Source organism: Cervus elaphus, chromosome 22 (assembly GCF_910594005.1).
Source record: "Cervus elaphus chromosome 22, mCerEla1.1, whole genome shotgun sequence".
NCBI classification, from domain to species: Eukaryota; Metazoa; Chordata; class Mammalia; order Artiodactyla; family Cervidae; genus Cervus; species Cervus elaphus.
The window spans coordinates 53886216-53909329 of NC_057836.1; the positions used below are offsets into that span (position 1 = coordinate 53886216).

The window sequence follows — 23114 nt, forward strand, 5'->3', positions numbered from 1 at the left end:
CTTCTGGGTGTGCCAGGAAAGACAGACAAGAGAACAAATGGTGATTGTAACTGACCTTTTCCAAAGCTCCCTCTGTCAACAGTCATGAAGAGTGACTCGATGAAGTAGGTGACTAGTGGTATCACCTTCTCTTTCTCCAGGGGCCTGTCCAAGAAGTGGAGAGAAAAAGGGAAACACTCAAACTGGCATTCAACAACTTTTTCGTGAAATAGCAAAAAAAAAAAATGAGTAATAAATATTTTCACCAGTTTGCTAAAATACTTTTCACAATTAAACACCATTGATTTTCTCACCTAACATGAGGTAACACGACAAGGGCTGCCCAAGAACATGAAAGGTAAGTAGTATCTTGATTCGGGGGTGACTGAATTATAGATAAAAGATGCTCCAACACTGAGAGCTGTTCCTTTCCTCCCTTGGATTTCGTCGTCTTCTGCCTTATATGGGATCTGAAAGAAGAAAAGATGAATATTTAAAATAAGAAAGGAGGTAATTGCTTTTGCCCTCTGAAGTTTGAAATAAAATTGGTTCCTCCCCTGATACCATGTATAAAATAGACAACTAGTGAGGACCTCCTGCACAGGATACGGAACTCTACTCAGCGCCCTGCAGTGACTAACCAGGAAGGATGTCCAAAACAGGGAGTATACGCGTACACACAGCCGATTCACTCTGCTCTACAGCAGAAACTAACGACGCTGTGAAACAACTACACTTCAGTTAAATTGATTTTTAAAAACTGGTTCCTTCCCATGTGTGGAGACGAGCAGGGAGGAAGGAATTGGTGCTGATGGTTGAATACAAATAACTAAACACATGTGACTCATTTACTGATTTTCAGTGACAAGGTTTTTCAAATCCATTGGTTCTGCTTTCTTTTTCTATTTTAATTTGCTTCATAATTTGCAAAGCAAGTCTTTTCCAGTTTTAGGTATTATTTCTGAATTTGAACTACTGATGGACAAGTGTTTAAGGTAATTTACTGGTATGAACTGACTTCTTCCACCCCCACCCCTTCCCTTTTTAACATCATAAAACAATTAAGGGGCTTCCCTGGTAGCTCAGACAGTATTAGAAGTTACTTCCTCTGCTGCTTTAATCTGGTAAGGGTTTACTCAACGATATTTTCTGACTTGACACTCAGTTTTAGGTACCTGTTACTTTGGCAGTATTCTTGTTTACCAATGAACTCTACCTCAGTCTTATTTCAAAGACAGAATCTAACAGAAAGAAAAGTCAAAGAAACAATAAATAAAATGATCTGCTATTATAATTTATCCTTCCATGACCAGTCTGGTAAACTTGTTATGAAATTGAAGTAGAATATCAGGTTTTTACTCCTATACCTTTTTATCATTAAAGTTAATGAAACAGTTGCATTCTGATTTGTTTCATATTTATCAGGATACTGAATGCTTAGAAACTACGATAGATAAAAATCAAGTTAATTTTATTGGTAATTTCTAAAAGTTGTTTTAGAACTTGTTTATAGTCTTTCTTGTACTAACCATGACTCAATAATCTGCAAAAAATCTTACAAATAAAAAAAGAATGAGATGCTTCATAAAGGTAAGCCATTAGTTGCTATGTCATCCCCCTGCTTTATCACACCTGCCAATGAGCTCCTCCAATAGAACCCACAATTCTCACCTCACCCTGTGCGGCCCTGGGTGATCTGACCCTCGTCTCCTTCTCTCACTGCCTCTAATTCCACTCTCTTCCCTTCGCGATGCTCTTTATCTGCCCGGGCTTGCCTTTAGTTCCTCAAACATACAGGCTTATTCCCATCCTACAGTCTCTGCAGGAACTCTCCTCTCTGTCTGGAAAACCTTTCACCCAGCCTTTCTCTGCCAGGCTGGATCCTTCTACCATTACAATCGGACCAAAGGTCCCCCTCCAGACAGGACTAGTGCTGTTCTCTATCTACTCTCTCTCAACACTCTGTTTTATTTTTCTTTTATCACTATCTAAAATTATCCTGTTTATTTACCTGCTTCACGAGCTTCCCCCACTGAGAGTGTCATCTCCTCCAGAGGAGCCCTTTTTCATTATTACATGCCAGTGCCTAGGACAGTACCTGATATGATAAGTATCTGTCAAATGACAGAATACATTTATCTCTGATGACTTTTTTCACATCTATTATCTTCTTTAATTTCCACTATAAATTTGTGGATGAAGTGTGACCAGGAATATTCAGACAAAGACAAGTTATTCTACCGGGTGACAGAAATTTTCTTAGTGATGGAAGTTTTCTTACAGAAAGAAAACACAGAACCTGTGGCACTTGCTTTAAATTAATATGCTTCCATTTATTAGGAATGACAATTTCCATTTGAAAAAATAATAAGCAGAATCCTTTCAAGTAACTACATAAACTTTGCTTTAACTTCCAAAGAGTATCATTTTTAATAAAACTGAGAAAGTAATCCACAGCACTTTTAACAATTCAAACAATGCAAAAGTGTAAATCTAAAAGCTAATAATCACTTCTTTCTTCCTCTTACCATCCTTCTGACATTAATAAAGGTAACGGTTTTGTGTATCTTGAGGGAGTTGTCAAATCTCCCCAAACTGACCTTTAGATTTAATACAATTCAAAACAAAATCCCAGCAAGGATATTTTTGTAGACATAGACAAGTTTCTTCAAAAATTTATATAGAAGAAGAAAGGATCAGGAATAGATGAAGCAATTTTGAAAACGAAGAACACAGTGGAAGGATTTAAGATTTCCTGATTCATTTTACTGTAGTAATAAGACAGTGTGGCATCAGAGGAGAAGAGACACATAGATCAATGGAATAGAAGAGACAGCCAGAAAGTTCCACACATTAATGTCCAGCTGATTTTTGACACAGACGCAAAAGTGCTTCAATGAGAAAGAAAAGCCTTTTCAACAAATCTTGCCAGAGCAGTGGACATTTAAAGGCAAAAAAGGAAACTTGATCTAAAGTTCACACCTTATCTAAAAATTAAGTTAAAATGGATCATGGACTTAAATGTAAAACATAAAAAGACTTTAAGAAAAATAGGAGGAAATACTTGAGAACTAGAGCTAGGAAAAAAGTTCTTAGACTCGACATCAAAAGCATTATCCAAAAAAGAAAAAGGGCCTCGTCAAAATTTAAAACTTCTGATTTGTGAAAAATCTTGTTAAGTGAAGGAAGATAAGCTACAGACTGGGAGAAAATACTTGCAGAGCAGGTGAAAGGATTTATATCAGAATATATAAAGCATTCTTGAAACTCAACAATAAAGAAACAATCACAATCAAGTTAGAAAATGGATCAAGGAAATGAACATATATTTCACTAAAGATGATATGCAGATGGCAAATAAGCATATCAACATCCTTAGCCACTGGGAAATGCAAATTAAAACCACCATGAGATATCACTACATCCTATTGGACTGGCAAAACCAAAAAATCAGTGACAATATCAAATGCTGATATTATATTTGATAATATCAAATATCAAATGTGAGGATGCAGAGAAACGGGATCACCTATATCACCTATACTGCTGGTGGGAATGTAAAACGGCACTACCACTCTGCAAAACTATTTGACAGCTTATCAACATGAACATGCCCTTATCATATAATCCAACAAGTCTGCTTTTAGGCATTTATCTCAGAGAAATGGAAAGCTATGTACGTGAATGTTAATAAGAGCATTATTCATAATAGCCAAAAACTAGGAATGGCATAAATATCTTTCAACAAGTGAATGACTAAACAGACTGCTTCATCCATTACCTTGGAATACTACTCAGGACAACACACAGAAATATGTTCAACATAAAAAAGAACGGGTTACTGATGCACGCAACTTAGATGGGTCTCAAGGGAATTATGTTGTGTGGAAAAGTCCATCTCCAACGCTGTACAGTATAATTCATTTATATATTATTCTTGAAATGACAAAAGTGTAAAAACAGAGTGTAAGATTAGTAGTTGCCAAGAATTAGGGATGGAACGCAGAGCCGCAGGGTAACTGTGGCTACTGAAAGTAGCACCAGAGATCCTTGCAGTGATGGAACAGCTCTGTACCTTGACTCTGGTGCTGGTTGTGAACAGACATGAGATAAAACTGCACAGAACTATATATCCATATACATTTACACACAGAGATGAGTGATGTAAAACTGGTAAACCTGAATAAGGTTGGCGGATTGTACTGATGTCAATTTTCTGGTTGTGATACTACAATAAGTTTATGTAAGATGTTGCCACTGGGGGGAAAGTACAGGAAAGGTATATGGAACCTCTCTGTCCTGTTTATTATAACCACACATGAATATACAATCGTTTTAAAATAAAAGGTTAAGAAAATAGTGACTTCTTTCTTCCACTTACCACCTTACTGAAGTTAACAATTTAACCTGTTTTTGTACCACTCCACATGTGTTCCTATGCTAATATATACTTTCGATTCTAACTTTGCAAAATGTGATGGTAATACACATACTCTCCTACAACTTATTTTTTTCATGTAACAATATATCACAGACATTTTTTCAGTTAATACATGTAGATCTTCAGTTTTTACAATATTCTGAATGCATTATTTTTAAATGGGTAACCCTACCAAGAATATAGGAAATTAGGACTTTAGAACTTACCCCACCGTGTGCTGGGAGAAAAGCAGAGGGTACTTCTCAATCGCCATGGAGCCAGCGGTGGGAGGTGCTGCTTTGTTAAGAATGAGCTTGGCCAAAATAGCCAGAGCTTCATCTCTGACTGCAGCATCATTCGTCAGGAAGCAATTCTCAATATACAAGAGAAAGCTGGGTAGGAAAAGCTAAAAATAAAAAAGAAAAATCACACTTATTAACAGATGTAAATTTCAGAACACCTAATGAAGAGAATATTCTAACACTTCCACAAAGAAAAAGAGATCATAAACAAAGACACCAGACCTCTCCACAGGAGCAAAGGAGGCAAGAAGACAATCGAGCAAGGCCTGAGAAACTGGAAGAATCAAAGAATCTGAAACGCTGTGCCTGGGGAACTGGTGGCGTAGAGTGAGGAGACAAGACTAAAGATGGACTAAAGCTAGAATTTTACCACTGTTCACCTTTTCTCAGGAGCCTCTGGAGGATGTGTTTCACCAAAATAAGAAAGTAAACTACAACGTAAGCAAGCAAGCTGTAGTAAGAGAAAGACATGGGACCCAGGAAACAGGCAAGTCCCAGCATGCCATCTGTGCAGTGGGCAGAGAAAGCAACCCGTTCAGAGTTAAATGGCTCCGGGAAGACTGTCTCCAGAAGAGAAAAGATCTGTTAAATGATCTGCTAGTTTGCTGTGTGAAAGGCATCCTACAAGGCTGTTGGAAGGCTCTATGACGAACAATTTTAAAAAAGCAATTTCCAGTTTTTAAAGAATGAGGCAACTGGAAAAAATGAAAGAGTACACAAAAAAGGAAATGTAAATATAAAATACTCCTTGCTTATAAGGAGTACTGAAAATGACCTCAACGAAACTTTGTGATGTCAACTCTCTATTGAGAAAAGTAGTATAAAAGAACTAGAATCCACCTACCCAGGAGGAAGCCTACAGATGAGGACTAAAATTAATGTGTCAAGAAAAAGCAGTATATTCAGATGACTTAAAAATATAAAGTAAATACTAGAAAAAAAAATAGCTTAAAAAAAAAAAATCATTAGGTGTGCTTGTTCCTGGTGAGGAAGATGGGGGTGGGAATCAGCAACTGTTTTTTAGCCCTGTGTGACCTTTCAAACTACATGCATAGGATACTCTGATAAAAATAAGTTATTTAAAGAAAAAGACCAAAAGGAACAGAGGAGAAGGAAAAGATGCAGCTGCCAAGAAAATCAGAGAGATATAAAGGGTCCTCACTGGGCAGGAAAGGAGCGCGCTAGGACATGTCTAAAGAAGTGGTTTTTTTTTTGAGACAAGCAAAAGTATATATTATTAAAGACTAAAGGGGAAAATGAGAGAACAGATACAGAGATAGATTTCTATGAAGTACACAGTAGGATCACCAGTTTTAAGGAGTGGCAAATGTTTGATGCGGGTGAGGGGAAAAGATAAACCCAGGATTTGATGACACATGGTTTTGTAACTTCCTAAGTGAAAAGTGTGAAAGTGTTTGTCGCTCAGCTGTGTCCAACTCTTTGCAACCCCATGGACTATAGCCTGCCAGGCTCTTCTGTCCATGGGATTCTCCAGGCTACTGGAGTGGGTAGCCATTCCCTTCTCCAGGGGATCTTCCCAACCCAGGGACTGAACATAGGCATTCCACACTGCAGGCAGAGTTCTTTACCTTCTGGGCCACCACTACAGGCTATAACTTCCTAAAAGATTATTAAAACCAAATTGGTTGCCTATTATAATTTAAAATGCTTAGCATGTGGAATAAAGTTTCACATGTGACCTAGAACTGGAATATAATTGCTTAAAAAAAAAACTTACAACATCAAATCCTTTTCTGTTCCTTTCAAAAAAAACAAAAATCACAGGATTTTTAAAACTGATCATTTCATCATGACAGAGTCAAATCCAAGACTTAATAATCTCACTCACCTGCTCAAACTGCTTCATAGCAAACATGACTTCTGAAAAATCCAAAATTAAGCGTCTTTCAAAGTTGCTTTCAAAAATCTGTGGCAAAGAATACTAATGTAAGTACAAAGAGAGTACTCTCCCATTCCTGAAAATAAAAACACCCCAAATCTTCAAGGTCCTCTAGCTTGCAATAGGAAGCACTGGGATGCTCAGTATAAGTGAAAGTAGTCATGGGAAGCAGAAAGAACTGGCTTGCTGAATCTGCCACTGCATGCCAGGTCTGAGCCCAGGCACTGGGCCCTCCTCCACAGGAGAGAAACTACCCACGTAGAGGAATGGCCGGCACATTCCCACCAGCGCTCTAAGTGCTCGGCCTTCTCCACAGGGACTTACAGATTCGAAGGGCACTGTTCTCCCAATGATCTACACAGGGACTCTGCCTAAGACCTGCTCATTCTTTCCCAGCTACACAGAAACATCAAAGGGCGCGCAACACTTTACACCTTCCTTGTAACTTTATACTGCTGCCCTACGAAGAACCAAACTGATTTTACTTTTCAGTCCCACCTCCCTCCAATTCATCTTCTTAACTCACTAAAATGCCAATCTCATTCAATTATTTCCGTTTATCATTTTTCCAGGACCCTCCACTACTTGTAGAGGAAAAAAATCCAACCTAACTTTTCAAAGCCAAGCAGAGCCTTGCTGATATGCATCACACTTCCTGTGCCCATGAGCCCATATGGCATAGATTTTTGAACACATCTTTGTTCTTCTCTCTCCTAGAGTTTTTAATCCCTTCTCTGACTGGCAGACTGATATTTAACCTTTAAGGACTATCCAAAATATAAGTCCTTTGAAAAGCATTTACTGTTCCACAATCCCAGACAGAATTAACCTTTATGTTTCAATGTGACACAAATGTCGATAGACTCACTCAACAGATTTGAACTATATACTACCAGGACCTCACCTCCCTAACCATAAAAAAATCACAGGCAAAAAAAAAGTGTCCATCCTACCATATCTAGTCCATAGCCTGCACCTGGTTAAGTAAATACTTGTTCGGTGAATATTTGCTGAGCAGATTTAGCTTTTATCATGTTTGTTTTATTTCCAATACAGCATGTGATTCACATCTCCTTAACAAGATTACAAATTCCATGAAGGCAGAGCCTTTGTCAGGCTTCACTGGTATTCCGCTGAAGGCTTACTCAATGCTAAACATAATATTAACTACTTGATTAATATTTGCTGAAGTAAATTACTTTTTCTATGGTTTCTCTGATGAGGGTCTCTGGCAAGGAAACATTTTCGCCTAGGATCAAAGCAGAAACTACACCCAAGAGCGTCTCCCGGCAAGAGGTAGAGAGATGGGCTGTTTGTAATGTTTGAGACAAGACCTGTAAAACAAAAGGGAAAATGATGCACACTTAGCAATCAGCTTCTAACAAACATGCTTTAAGCAAATTAAGTTGGGAACTTACTTTACACACATCAACAGGTTTGGTTATCTTTGATCCATTTCCATGTTTTACAAGTATCAGGTATGTTTCTAACAACCTTTTAACCTGTTCAGAACTTTCACCACAGTTAGTTTCGGTTACTTTTGTATGTAGATCCAGGAGTGATTCCTGCAAAGAATTTAAGAGAGAAAAACTATCAACTATCAAACTCATCTGTTAATAATGAAAATATTATGTGAAGCCACTCAAATTTTCATGTTCTTTTGCTATGAAAGAAAAAGACACCTTTACTGGGAATCACTAATGATAACCACGAATGTTACTCCCATCCAAGTACTAACCAGGGCTGGCCCTGCTTAGCTTCTGAGATCAGATGAGATTGGGTGAGTTCAGGGTGGTCTGGCCATAGACATAACCACGAACGTTTCTGAGTACACTGTTCCAAGTATTTCCTCACCATTCTCACAGGTAGAGAATACTATTACTCTTATTTACCAGATGAAAAGACTGAGGACTAGACACTGAAATAACCTTCCCAAGTCAAAGAAGCAGTAAGTGACAAAGCCAGTTTGCAAAGAGGCCATCTGTATAGCTCCAAAGCCTGTGCTCTTAACCACTATGCTCTACTGCATGCATCTCAAGATGCTGAAAGCAAGTAAAAATATTAGCACAGGGGATAGAGGGAATGAAAATCCTAGTTAAGTGTGTAAAATTATGGTAATGACAACTATAAAATATAATCTCCAGCAGCAATCCGCTAAGCTAAGAACAGCAGCAGTCAACTCTTGGACTCCTAGTTACACACAAATACTTAAAAACCAGAACTCACTTGCAAACATTCAAAGAATATTCCAAAATGTTCTTTGTAGATATAGAGTGCAGTGGATTTGACCATGTTTTTCAGTGTTTCTCCAACTAAAATCCATGGAAGTTGAGCTTCTGTTTCTGTAACTGGTCCGAGCTTTTGCAAAATTAGCTTTATTGCCTGTGGAAATTCAAGAGCCATGAAAATGAATATGTACACTCTTAGTCTCAAGTATTACACTGTTATTTCCACTCTTGATTATTCTCCACTCTATCTTAAAATCTGATTCAGGACAATCAAGGATATGACAGTTTGGGTGGTTAACTATGTGTCCCAAAAGAATTTCAAAACTAGGATTAGGAATTTTATCATACAACTGCCCACCCCCCATCACCTTCACTCACTGATCAATTTACGTTACTTTCCAGCATGCAGGATGAAAAAGAGAGCAGTGATATTTTACATGAGAAATACCTAATAACCCAGGGCCTATATTAGATAAACACTGCTTTTAAAGCCCTAATGCTCCCCAAATGTTTTCTATTTATTCTACGTAATCCTCTCTCTGAATCACCTGTGTATATATCATCCATTTCCTTTTTAATCCTTTTCACAAAGACTCAAGGAACTCCTCTAGCTTATTTACCTTCTCTGTACAAGAGTGAAACATATTTCTAACTCCTTTGCACATTTCAAACAGCAACTGTCCAACGCCTTCTACCTTTTCTGGATGTTCATCAAGATCAAGAAACATTAAATTGAAAAGTGCATTTTTATCAGAAACCTGAAACACAAAATGCAAATGGAAAACTGCATTTACAACATAAACATATCCAAGAGAAGAATTATTATTTGCTATTCTGCAGATTTCTATTTAAATGTAATAAGGACAAAAATTCTGAAAAGCAGAGACACTGGCAATGATTCCAAACCACTGCAGGAGTACAGCAACACCTGTGACATCACCCGAGCGCGGTGAGGTCACTGGTGTATGAAGGTGTGTACCGAGGAACACTGTATAAGGCAACACTCGACCTTTTATGAGTGTGAGAGACATGTAATAGCGATAATTTTATCATAAAAACTCTCATAAAAACAAAAACAAATGACCCTATACAATCAGTTGCTTACAGGAAACTATTATAAAAATCCCTGTTAATCTCACTGTTCATGTCTAGACTGACATGAATTAGAGAACGTATATACACCAAATAACAATAAAAGAAACAACCAGATTATTTCACATTAGTAAAGCAAAAACCACCTTATGATTAGATAACCTCAAAACAGTAATAGGTTTCCATTTTTACATATATGTCAGTCCGTAATAACCATATTACAAAAGATATTGCCTTCTGTTCATCAGATTCTTGAGGATTAATGAGCAATAAACATATAATTATCAAACTAACCTTTCTCATCAAAAAAGTAAAGCTTTCAGCAGCAAAATTTCTTATATGTAGCTTTTTATGAGCCAGAAGTGTACTATACATGCTATAAAGGAGAAAATAAGACATTTAATTAATCATTTTAATAAAGATGTATTAATAGTACATGTCAATTATGTTCTCAACACTATGCAAGGAATTCAAGGAAGGTATAATAAAATAAGCAGTTTAAAATCTCATTCAATTACCATGACACTCACATGTCAAATGGAAGACTGAAGGTAACAGACATTAAAAGTTCTAGGATTGGTTGTTGTCAGTACCAATAAAAACTGCCTGGACTTCCCTGGTGGTGTAGTGGATAAAGAATCTGCCTGCCAAAGCAGGGGACATGGGTTCAACTCCTGATCTGGGAAGATTCCACATGCTACGGAGCAACTTAGCCCCTGTGCCACAACTACTGAAGCCCATGCATCTAGAGCCTGTGTCCACAAAAGCAGCCCGCACACTGCAACTCAGGGGTATTGCCTGTTTGCCACAACCGGAGAAAGCCTGTGTGCAGTAACAAAGATCCAGTGTAGCCAAAAGCTACAAAAATAACTTCCCTTGACCAAAAGATAAAACCTTAACACAACTGAAACGCTAAAAACTATCATTGTAGAAGAGGCTCACTCTTCCGAGGGGCTTCGAGCACACAGCTGTTTCCACAGAGGAAATCTTGTGTTCGACAAGTGCATATTGCTCTTGCTCTCAAAGCTGATACAGACGGGGAGCAGGAATGACTGCAGAAGGGCATGGGAAATCTTTTGGATTTGATGGAAACGTTCTTAAACTGGATTGTGGTGATCGTTGCATAACTTTATAAATTTACTAAATAGCACTGAATTATATACAAAATAAAATTTTAAAGAAAAAAAAAAGAAGAGGACAAAAAGAAAAACCTGAATGAGAGGAAAGGGTTACCTGTATATCCTGGACATATCCTTCACCATCAGTCTCCAAAGATACTTGTACAGATACGACAGAGAGGTGAAAGCCCATTCTAACAACTCCGTGTCCTGGGTCTCCAGGATTGAAGTGATGGTCAGAAAAAAATCCCGAAAATGGGGATAGAAGTCTGTCTGCAGATCTCGGGCCAACTGTACAACCAAACTGGATGAAAAAAATAAAGGAGGTAACTGATTCTGAGACATAAAGACCAAAAACCGAACACTACAAATCTAGTTCACAAATGATAACCAATTGCTTATGATGAAAGGATTAACTGAACCTTCTAAACCAAGTCTCAAGAGAAGTATAAAATTTTTCATGTTTTAAGAGTTGAGCAAAGAAATCAGGCTAGAGCAAGAAAATACATTCTATCACAAGTTACGGTCAATCATTCCAAGACTGTCAAAAATCAGGTTCTTATAAAAGTAGAGAAAGCAAAAGAGTATGTATCCCTAAGATTCTGCTTTACAGTAATGTACTAGTATTTTAATCTAACAACAACAAAAAAAGGTAAATTCTTGCTTCTACATTACAAACACCAGATCTAAAGCACATGTAGCTATAAAGCAATCTTTCTTAAAAATCAGATAAATGTTGTCACCTTTCTGTCAACATGCTCAGTTCAGTTCAGTTCAGTCGCTCAGTCATGTCCGACCCTTTGCAACCCCATGAATCGCAGCACGCCAGGCCTCCCTGTCCATCACCAACTCTCGGAGTTTACTCAAACTCATGTCCATCGAGTCGGTGATGCCATCCAGCCATCTCATCCTCTGTTTTCCCCTTCTCTTCCTGCCCCCAATCCCACCCAGCATCAGGGTCTTTTCCAACAAGTCAACTCTTCGCATGAGGTGCCTATAGTATACTTACTCCAAAAGGGGTTGATAGGCATAACTGTTCTTGATTTGCAGGTGAGTCTTCAAACTCTGAACTATCTCATTTTGATGATACACCAGCTGATTGAATGACTGGCATTTGTCAATAACTTCTTTGTAAAATTTCCCTGGGTGAAGAAAAAAAAAGTTCTACTTTTCCATCACATCACTCTTTAGCTGTTTTGACCGTTTTCAGTGCAAATGACAGATGAATAAAATAGAAACAAAACAGAAAATACCAAAGTGTTCCGTCAGGTTCAATTCTCTCCACTTCAGCAGACCCTCAAAAAAGTAGGTTTCAACTTCCTGCCAAGATTAAAGCAGTCCATCAGACAACTCAAAGAAAAACTATAATCAAGGTAAATAAGAACAAAGATATATTAATATTTTAAGACAATGATGATAGACAAGAGTTGAAAAACTCCTCTTAGTTTTTTTTTTTTTTTTTAGAAAAGGGCATTAACTAACACACCTTAAGAAGCAATCAAGTATACAATATGGGCAGCAGATTTAAACACATGCAATAGTCACATTAAAAAAAATTTTTTTTTTTTTCCACAATTTTAGGCCAAGAAAAATGTTCACTTACAGTTCTTTCATTCTGCTTTTGGAAATATGAATTGCTACACTCTTGCAGAGAAGTAATCTGGCATTACTATTAAAATTAAAAACAGGTATGTCCTTTGACCCAGCGATTCCATTTTTGGAGATTTTCTCATAAAATTTGTGAATATATAAGTATAAAGATGTTCATTCAGCTTTATTGTAGGGGGGAATATAAAAAAGTCTAAATATCCAACAATAGGAAAATGGTTGACATATACCTCACGGTCTATACATAATAAGATATACCATGTGTCTATCAAAAAATTATATCTATTACTGAATTAGAAGGATGTTGACAGTATTCTTTCAAAGTGAGAAAAGCAGGTTTTATAGTGAGGAATATGGTAGGAACCAATTTTTCTTAAGAGAGAGAAAAAAAAAAAAAAACCTCTTTAAGTGTTTGCACATATTTATATGAAACTAAAGTTCTTTCTTCAATGACTGTCAAATCCTCAAAAATGGTTGCCCTGACTCCAGCCATGCTCTTTCCTCCACATTAAAGCCAAAGAGATCTAAAACTTACATTTGGATCATGTCACACACTCCCCTGCCTTATAATACTAGAATGATTTCTCATAGCTTCAGGATAAATTCAAACTTAGCTGGATATGAAGTCTGTCATGGTCCTTGAATATCTCTTCAGCATTATCTTTCACCAGCTACCTCTTTCACCCATTCACAGTTACCATCAACACAAACATCTCACATCCAATTATGAGCACACCAAAATGCTTTGCAGGTTCTTGAATGTGACATGCTCTCTTTAGCCTCTATTCCTTTATAAAGGTTTCTTTCTCAGCCTGAATCAGCCTTTCTTGCTTTCTTTGCCATGCTAAAATCTGTAGAAACAAGACTCAATTCACGTAACACCTTGTCTATTTAACCTTTTTTGACACCTCACTTTTCACCCCCGAAGAATCTTGGTTAGGCTCCCTTCACTGTGAGCTCCCAAAGCATTATATGCCTACCTGGATAACATCACTTAGCTGAATTCATATATTGATAACACTGAATTCACATATTAAAGACAAGGCATTCAAAGTGACAGTGAGCAGAGCCTGACTAGGGTCAAGTGAAAAACTGTAAAAACTGAGGTTGAATCAAGTTGATGGCATGTTATAAAAATGTTGGCAGAAAATTGATGCAGTGATTTTTTGAATAGAGTTATGGCTGAATTACAGCATGATCAAAAATGGAAAAAAGTTATATGGTCAAGGCCCTCCCCCCCCTTTTTTAAATAAAGGAGGAAACTAAGCCCCAGTAAAGTAACTTGCTCAAAATCTCTTTAAAACCGTGGTTTCAAGAATACAGATCTGCAGCAGGGCTCAGAATGCACAAGGGAAGGGAGAGAGTGGAGTCAGAGGTCACCTGAGAATCCAGTCAATTTTCTAATATCATCCAATAGAACTTTTGCAACGATGGAAAATGTTCCATATCTGCATTTGGTCAACACGGTATCAACTAGCCACATACAGCTACTGAGCACCACAATTTTTTATTTAATTCTATCTAATCTGTCAAGTGTGGCTACTGTTTGAGACAGCACAAGTCTAATCATTTCACGTTCATAAAAGAATTGCTTAAGAAATAATTCACATCTCAGACTGAGAAATCAACTATGAGTACTTGAAGATCAGCTAATTTAACATTCTCTTACCTCGTCATAGCTTGCAGTTCTATCAATCCGGTGAATAATGTCGATATTCACATTCCCCAGTCGCTCAGCAAATGTAAGAAACTGAAGGGGAGGAGTATATTTAAAATACATTATCATTTTATACGTTTCACATCTTGAATATGTTTTAGTGTTATATAATCATATGTTGACAATTTCCTTGTGAAAGTATAAAGTTTAAAGCTTCCATACACCGCCTCATGTTCTATCATTAGAAATGATGATATGCTTTACTTTCAATTTCAGACTTGTATTTTCAATCAATCATAAAATGTATAACTGAGTTTTACAACTAGAAGTAGACATCACTGATGAATCACAAAAGACAACTTTAAACAAACGGAACGAGGGTTAAACAAATGCACTGCACTACCATAGGAAGAAAGTGAAATATTTCCATGAGTTTATTTGCAAAATGTTTAAAATCAAATTCCCATACTAGACTGTTAAAAGATAGCAATGTGGCCTCGCCTGATCTACTGCTAGGTTTCATTCATATCCTAATGCAAGCAGAGAATCTGGCGAAGTCGTTTCACCAATTGTATTTTTAAATATACACAGACCTATGGCTGTGGAGTAACAAAAGAAACCCTCAAGAAACAAACAGAAAGTGGTGTATCAACCAGAAACTGTAGAACACCTACCTCCTCCACCGGCCCGCCTCCCCAATTCGGTCTTCAAGGATAAAAGAGCAAAAAAATTATTCCTAACCGGTTAGTCTGTGATACTGAATTTAATTCTGGTCTGAAGGGACCTCTCAAGCAGGCCAGACCCCACAAACCACAGCGGAAATCTGAAGTTCGGGCTTCCTTCCCCATCCCATTATTTACTACGCCAGGAGAGAGGAAGGCTCGTTTGCCAGAGCCTGCGGACAAGAGACTCCGGCTCGGTCCGGAGCACGGTACTTCTAGAGTCCCGCTCAGAATCAGGCCCACCGGCAAGTTCCCTCGCTCACCCGGTACGTGTTCTCGGTCTTGTGGGAAACCGGCTTTGGCTTCATGGCTGCAGAGGGGCAGCGGCCCGCGAGGATCTCGGGAAGGGTCGAAGGGATGCTACCGGCTGTAGAGAAGGAAAACTGGTTCACACACTTGCACTCCCACGTATTTAGACTATCTCACGTGCGGATTGAGTCCGTGGGAGCCGCCATGTTGGAAACAGGGAGGAGCCTGGGCGGATCACGTGAACGGAAGTGGCGGACGGAGCAGGCGCGCCAGTCCCCAGAGCCTTCTGGGAACGGCGGAGTGTCTGAGTGAATAGGTGGGTGTGGAAGTTTATCAGCTGCCTTGAGCGAAGGTTTATAAGAAAAATGTGCATTTTTATCATAAAAGAAAACCCGCCCGTCGTCATTAACAGCTGACCATCACTAACCCTCACTATGTACCCTACACCAAGCAAAGTTCTTTACCTTCATGGTTTCACAGTAAAACGCATTGTGAACGTTACATGATTCGAAATGAGGTACATATTTTTAAGTTTCTTTGGCCTACGAAGAAAGCAAGGACGAGCAGCCGGTAAGTGGCAGTCTGACAGAGGTCACTCAGCTTAAAAGTCTGATATTTTTAACCCTCCTGCCAACGCAGGAGATGTAAGAGTAGCGGGTTCAATCCCTGGGTTGAGAAGTTCGCCTGGAGAAGGGCATGGCAACCTACTCCAGTATTCTCGCCTGAAGAATGCCATGGACAGAGAAGCCTCGAGGGCTACTAGTCTGTAGGGTCGCGAAGAGTTGGACAAAACTGAAGCGACTTAGCACGCACACATCGCACAGTAACTCATGGTTTCATGCACAACCAATTAGCTTTTTGTTATTTTCCTACCAGTTTTATGTCCTGTTGTTAAACAGGGGTGTGTGTGTGTGAGAGAGAGAGAGAGATGTTTTTTCACTTCATTCAATATTTCTGGAGAGGCTGTTATGGCCCGTGCTCTGTTCTATTTGAACTGTGGTGTTGGAGAAGACTCTTGAGAGTCCCTTGGATTACAAGGAGCTGAATACAGTCAATTCCAAAGGAAATCAACCCTGAATATTCATTGGAGCTGAAGCTCAGATACTCTGGCCACCTGATGCGAAGAACTGACTCAGAAAAGACCCTGATGCTGGGAAAGATTGAAGGCAGGAGGAGAAAGGGACAGCAGAGGGTGAGATGGTTGGATGGCATTGCCTATTGGGTGGACATACCTTTGAGAAAGCTCAGGAAATTGGTAGTGGACAGAGGAGTTGGTGATGGACAGGGAAGCCTGGGGTGCTGCAGTCCATGGTGTAGCAAAGAGTCAGATACGACTGAGCGACTGAGCTGAACTGAATAATATTACTATTAATAATAATTTTGTTTGGAAATGTTTATTCTGGGGTGCTTACATCGTAAATGTAAGATATTCAGTAGACAAACTGAATATATTCCTGCCTGATGCTCAGTGTAGAGGTCAGGGCTGGAGGTGTGACTTAAATACACTTAACTGAAAGTGTGAAGTTATTTAAAGCCATGGAACTGATTAAGATGATTTAGGGAGAGAGATGATTAAAGGAGAAGGAAGAAGAGAAGAGAACCCAAGTTGAGCAATAGAATGCTCCAACATTTAGCAGCAGCCAGAAGCGTGACAGGAAAGAGAGTCAGTGACATAGAAACAGACTAGTCCTGGCCTAGAAGCAGAGCTGGTCACCAACTATAGTGAAAACCGAGGAGAGAGAAGTAGGTGCTGGGTCTGACAAGGTTATGGTCACTGGTGACTTTGAGAAGTACTGTCCAGTATGGAGGAAAGGAAGGAAAGGAAGTGAGCAAAATGTGTATGGTAAAGAGATAAAGTCGATACTGTACTTTTATATTGTTGATGTTACAGCATCCATGTTTTTCTGTGTTGTCACAGGGTTGTAAAAAATATTTTTTAATGTCTCTATAGCATGTATGAGACTTTTTAAAAAAGTTTTTATAGGAGTATAGTTGATTTACAATGTTGCATTAGTTTCAGGTGAGTAACAAAGTGAATCAGTTATACATATACTCACTCTTTTTAAAATTCTCTCCCTCTATAGTTAATTACAGAGTATTGAGTAGAGTTCCCTGTGCTATTGAGTTTTACTTTTTAATAATAAAATATAGAAGCACCCAGTGTTTGGTTGGCTTCTAGTAGGCTAATTGACTTTTTTTTTCTGTAGGTGGTTGTTTATTTTGTTGGATCACAGATTCTTTAAGGAAGTCTAAGAAAGTTGTAGACTTTCTCTTCAGAAAAAATGCTAATAAGCTCATTCACGCTAAACTGCATAGATGATTTCAAAGAGTTAGAAGTCTGCAGTTACCTGAGGGTAAAAGCCCATACTCTAAGCAATGTTCTCAACCTGTTTTTAAAATTATCCCCAGATAATTGTGTCCTTTTCCTTCTTTGTTATTTATTTTTTGTAATGAAGTTAATGGGACAATAAGGAGTAGAGAGAAACATGAAAATCAAAAAGCTGACACTTGCAAGTTGTATATTGTGTTATTACTCCTTATATGATCCTTATATATTAGCAGCTCTGGTTGAACTGTTTATTAATACACCGTGGTGGTTAAGAGCATAGATGCTAGAACCAGTTTACCTGGATTTCATTGAATCCTAGCTCTGCCATGTATGCCAGGTGTGGTTTGGGGAAAAGTTACCCTCTCTGAGCATCAATTCCTTTTATGTAAAATGGAGCTAACAAAAAATACATACTTCATAGGGGTTGTTGTGCAGAGTAAAGAAGCTAATGGATGAAAGGTACCAGGTACCATAACTGCACAACCTTTCACAAATTACCTAACCTGAGACCCAACTTCCTGACCTATTAAAAAGAAGTTACATTAATAATGATACCATTTTTAAAAGGAATTGTATTGATGCAGAGGATGGAATGAATGTTTGCTGAATGGATGAATGGGCTGCTAACTTGCAACCTGACGAGCTCCTTAAGGGCAGAAACCATGGACTTTTCCAACCTTGTATCACCAGTGCCTCCCCTGAACTTGAGGTGAATGAACGTTTGTTGAATTAACAAAGTGTACAACATTTTGTTTAACCCTGACAAACTCAAGAGTAATGTAACTTCCTACATTGGACGTGGTTTGTGTCACAGGATTTTTAATATTTCTCCCAAAGCTGTTTTTTAGGTTCTATAGAATATCCAAAGCAGCCCTGAAAAGCACCACTGTTTACTTTGGAATCTGCTGGCCCCAGCTATTGCCCTCTATGCCAACGTCTTCAATACCCCATGCCGTCCTCTGTTTCCTTTTACCACAATGGTTCTGCCTGCCCCATCCCTTCCAGTCAGTTTGCTTAGACAATAATTCTTTCATTTCTTCCTTCATAAGTTTGATTGGGAAGTCTTGGAAATTTTGCTCTTTAACCTTTGTTTCCTCAGTGCCCTCTAATTTAAAGCCCAGGGACTACAAGAACACAAGGAGTTTGCCCACCTGCGTGAACCTCAGTTTACTCACCCACAAGTGAGGGGTAATACCAGTGCCCCTCACGCAGTTGTTGTGAAGAGTCAGTAACCTAATACTTTGGTTATCAAATTGTGGTCCCCAACCAGCAACATCAGCATTGTATGGGAACTTGTTAGACATGTGAATTCTGAGGCTTCACCCCAAACGTGTCGAATCAGAAACTCTGGGGAGGAGATATTTGCTATTAAATATTTGCTATTGTCATTATTTTATTCTCCTATCCATATCACCAGGGTAGGTTGTATTATCCTCACTTTAAATATAAGGGATCTGAAGCTCGGAGGACTTCTAAGCAGTGGAAGGATTTGAATTCGGGTCTTCCAATTCCAGTGGTTTTTTTGTTTTTTTTTTACGGCCCCACATTTTTTTAAACTTTTTACTTTATATTGGAATATAGTTGATTAACAATGATGTGTTAGTTTCCGTACAGCAGAGTTATACCTATACATATCTCTATTCTTTTTCAAATTTTTGCCATTTACCTTGTTGTATAGTATTGAGCAGAGTTCCCTGTGCTATACAGTAGGTTCGTGTTTTCTATTTTAAATAGAGCACTGCTGCCCCACGTCTTAAGGGTGTGAACCAGGAGGGACAGACTTAGAGAAATAAATGCATGGATGTTGTGGTAGATGTTTGTAGATTTCGCGACAATGTTTGTTCTCTCTTCTTCTGAAAACAGCATCCTGATTTTCTTTTCAGGACTCACTCTTCCCTCATTCTCACTATTTGAAGTTCAGATAAGACACCTAGGAGGGCCTGTCCTAAGAAGTATTTCTTTGACCAACTCACTGTTTCAGGGGTGAGTGTGTGTCCTAAACTGGGCCAAGGGCCCTATCTGGAAGTTTTGTTAGTGCTGTTGGGAAAGAGGTGCTTCTTTTTCTTGGATTTTGCAAGATGATAGTAGCCTTAAGCTGTCGGTGGCCATTGTGTGACTTCATGGAGAAGTCTGCCTGAGAATGAGCTCTGCTGAAAGTAAAGGAGGGAGAGAGAGACAGGGAGAAGGGGTGGGGGGGTGGGGGACGGAGATTGAGATGAACTTATGTGAGCCAACAGATCCCTCTATCCAGTTTTTGGTCTTTTCACTTGCCCTGGTTCACAGATTCCCCCTTTGTGTGCTTAAGTCAATTTTAATTAGGTTCTGTCACTTTCACCCAAAATGATACTTAACACATCGGATTTAAACTTTTTGTGTTGCTGATAAATAAGACTGGAAACTTAAGCCTTCCTCTCAACACAAATGTTTATATGGTGAGTCAGAGTCAAAAAAAAAAAAAAAAAAAGGACAAAATCTTGATAATAGGAGTCAGTGTGATGGACTGGAAAGACTATCAGACCAGGAGTCATAAAACCTGGTTTCTAATTCTGGGAGATTCACTCAGCTGTGTGACTTTGTAAATTAATGCTGCTCTGAAAGAAGTAATGTACACATAAGTGCTTTGAATGTTCCATTTAAGTCAAATAATTATTAGAGTTTCTCCTTAAACTTCTTACATGTGTACAATGGTACGTTTTCAGTTAATTTAGTGGTGGAGGTAGAGAAGGAGACCCTTCTCGGTTTCTTATGTACCGATCTTTGATCTGGGTGATAGAATACTTTAAAGATACATTTAAAAATACATCTTTGGAAAGGCAAGTCACAGACTGGGAAAAATATTTTAAAAACATATATCTGATAAAAATATGTGTATCCAAAATGTGCAGAGAACTCTTAAAATTCAGAAATAAAAAGAGCTGAGTTTAAAAATGGGTAAAAGACAGCAATCCCACTTCTGGGTATACACACCGAGGAAACTAGATCTGAAAGAGACACATGCACCCCAATGTTCATCGCAGCACTGTTTATAATAGCCAGGACATGGAAGCAACCTAGATGCCCATCAGCAGACGAATGGATAAGGAAGCTGTGGTACATATACACCATGGAATATTACTCAGCCATTAAAAAGAATTCATTTGAACCAGTTCTAATGAGATGGATGAAACTGGAGCCCATTATACAGAGTGAAGTAAGCCAGAAAGATAAAGACCAATACAGTATACTAACACATATATATGGAATTTAGAAAGATGGTAACAATAACCCTATATGCAAAACAGAAAAAGAGACACAGAAATACAGAACAGACTGTTAGACTCTGTGGGAGAAGGCGAGAGTGGGATGTTTCAAGAGAACAGCATCGAAACATGTATATTATCAAGGGTGAAACAGATCACCAGCCCAGGATGGATGCATGAGACAAGTGCTCGGGGCTCGTGCACTGGGAAGACCCAGAGGGATGGGATGGAGAGGGAAGTGGGAGGGGGGATCAAGATGGGGAACACATGTAAATCCATGGCTGATTCATGTCAATGTATGACAAAACCCACTACAATATTGTAAAGTAATTAGCCTCCAACTAATAAAAATGAATGGAAAAAAAATGGGTAAAAGATGTGGACACCTCACCAAAGAAGATACACAGATGCAAATAAGTGAATGAAAGATGTTCAACATCATATGTCACTAGACAGTTGCCTATGTGTTAGATTGACTAAACTCTAAAACAGGGGTCTCCAGCCCCCATGCCACAGACCAGCACCAGTTTGTAGCCTGTTAGGAATGGGGCCACACAACAGGAAGTGAGTGAGTGTCTTCCACGAAACCAGTCCCTGGTGCCAAAAAGGTTGGGGACTACTGCTCTAAAACATTGGCAACACTAAATCCTGGAGAGGAGCACCACACACTCTTATTCATTGCTGGTGGTAATGCACAGTGGTACAGCCACTTTGGAAGACAGCTGCGTATTTTTTGTAAAGCTGAACGTAAGCTTATCATATGATACACCTGTCACTCTCCCAGGCATTTATCTAAATGAATTTGAAGTTTATGTCCACACAGAAACCTGCATATGGATGTTTATAACAGCTTTACTCATAATTGCCAAAATTTGGATGCATTCAAGATGTCCTTCAATTGGTGAATGGATGAACAAACTATGGTACATCGTTAAATCTGGTATTGTTCTTTGATAAAAGGAAATTAATCTAAAAAAGAATGGATATATGTATATATATGACTGAAGCACTTTGCTATACACCTGAAAATAACACAGTATTGTGAATCAACTGTACCCCAATATAAAATAAAAATTCAATTAAAAAAATGAGCTATCTTGTTTAAAAAAAAAAATGAAAGAAGCTTAGATACATATTGATAAGTTTAAAAAGCCCATTTGAAAAAGCTCCATACTGTGTGACTGCAACTTTATGACATTCTGGAAAAGGCAAAATTATAGAAACAATAAAAACATTGGTGGTTGCCAGGGGCTGGGAGGAGGGGCCAAATAGGTAAAGCACAGCGGGGTTTAGGGCAGTGAATCTATTCTGTATCATACCATGATGGTGGGTACATGACTTTATGCATTTGTCAGTACTCAAAGAACAGTAGAACACAAAGAGTGAGCCCTTGGTTAAATACAGACTTTAGTTAGTAATAATGTATCAGTATTGGCTCATCCATTGTAACAAATATCCCACGTAATGCAGTGCAATTAAAACTCAGGGACAGACTTCCCTGATGGCCCAGTAGCTAAGACTGCACTGCCAGTGCAGGGGACCAGGTTTGATCCCTGGTCAGGGAACTAGATCCCACATATTGCAACTAAGAGTTTGCATGCTGCAACTATTAATAAAAAATACCACGTGCCACAACTAGGAAAGAAAAAGAACCTGCATGCTGCAACAAAAACCAAAGATCTTGCATGCCTGCAAATAAGACCCAGTGTAGCCAAATATATAAATAAATAAAAATAAAACAAAAAATGGGGAAAATTGTACGGGAAGGGAAAGTTGGCATACAGGAGTTCTCTATGCTTTCTGTTCAAGTTTTCTGTAAACTTAAAGCTGCTCCAAAAATAAAGACCATTAGCTTAAAAAAAAATTGCATCTCCTCCTAACTCCTTCTTGTAAACCCAGAGTTCTTTGGAGAACATCATGACTACTTGAGATGGAATCTGGAAAGACAACACCCTGCTCTTGAATCCTGGGCACTCCAAGAGGAAGTCGGACCAGAATCTTATTAACACTGGAAACCAAGAAAATTTGGATCTGTGTGATTCAGAATGAAAGAGAAGCAAGTGACTCACGATGCCAAATATGGAAAAAAGTCTATTTACATACTCAGTGAATTTCTATTGAGTGCCAGCTATATGTCAGAAACTGATCTAAAAGCTTAAGAGACAACAGTAAACAAATGAATTCCCTGTCTTCATGGGGCTCGTGTTCCAGTGTGGGGAAATAAAAAATAGTAGATTATCAGATGGCAATAAATGCTATGGAGATGAATAT

At 38.6% G+C, this 23114-nt stretch overlaps 1 protein-coding gene across 1 annotated transcript in view; it reads right to left on the reverse strand.

Annotated features, from left to right (window-relative positions):
• The window catches only part of UTP20 (UTP20 small subunit processome component), a 91089-nt gene extending 75605 nt beyond the window's left edge, over positions 1-15484 (reverse strand). Inside the window, exons 1-14 of the mRNA XM_043880658.1 lie at positions 15290-15484; positions 14317-14397; positions 12293-12359; positions 12049-12181; positions 11155-11343; positions 10216-10297; positions 9450-9587; positions 8828-8983; positions 8020-8166; positions 7801-7935; positions 6551-6628; positions 4627-4805; positions 294-449; positions 56-144 (exon numbers count right to left, since the gene is read on the reverse strand). Of these exons, the coding sequence (XP_043736593.1) occupies positions 56-144; positions 294-449; positions 4627-4805; positions 6551-6628; positions 7801-7935; positions 8020-8166; positions 8828-8983; positions 9450-9587; positions 10216-10297; positions 11155-11343; positions 12049-12181; positions 12293-12359; positions 14317-14397; positions 15290-15334 (1675 nt within the window). The 5' untranslated portion in view covers positions 15335-15484. The remainder of the gene's footprint in view (positions 1-55; positions 145-293; positions 450-4626; positions 4806-6550; positions 6629-7800; positions 7936-8019; positions 8167-8827; positions 8984-9449; positions 9588-10215; positions 10298-11154; positions 11344-12048; positions 12182-12292; positions 12360-14316; positions 14398-15289) is intronic.
• Positions 15485-23114: the final 7630 nt, after the last annotated feature.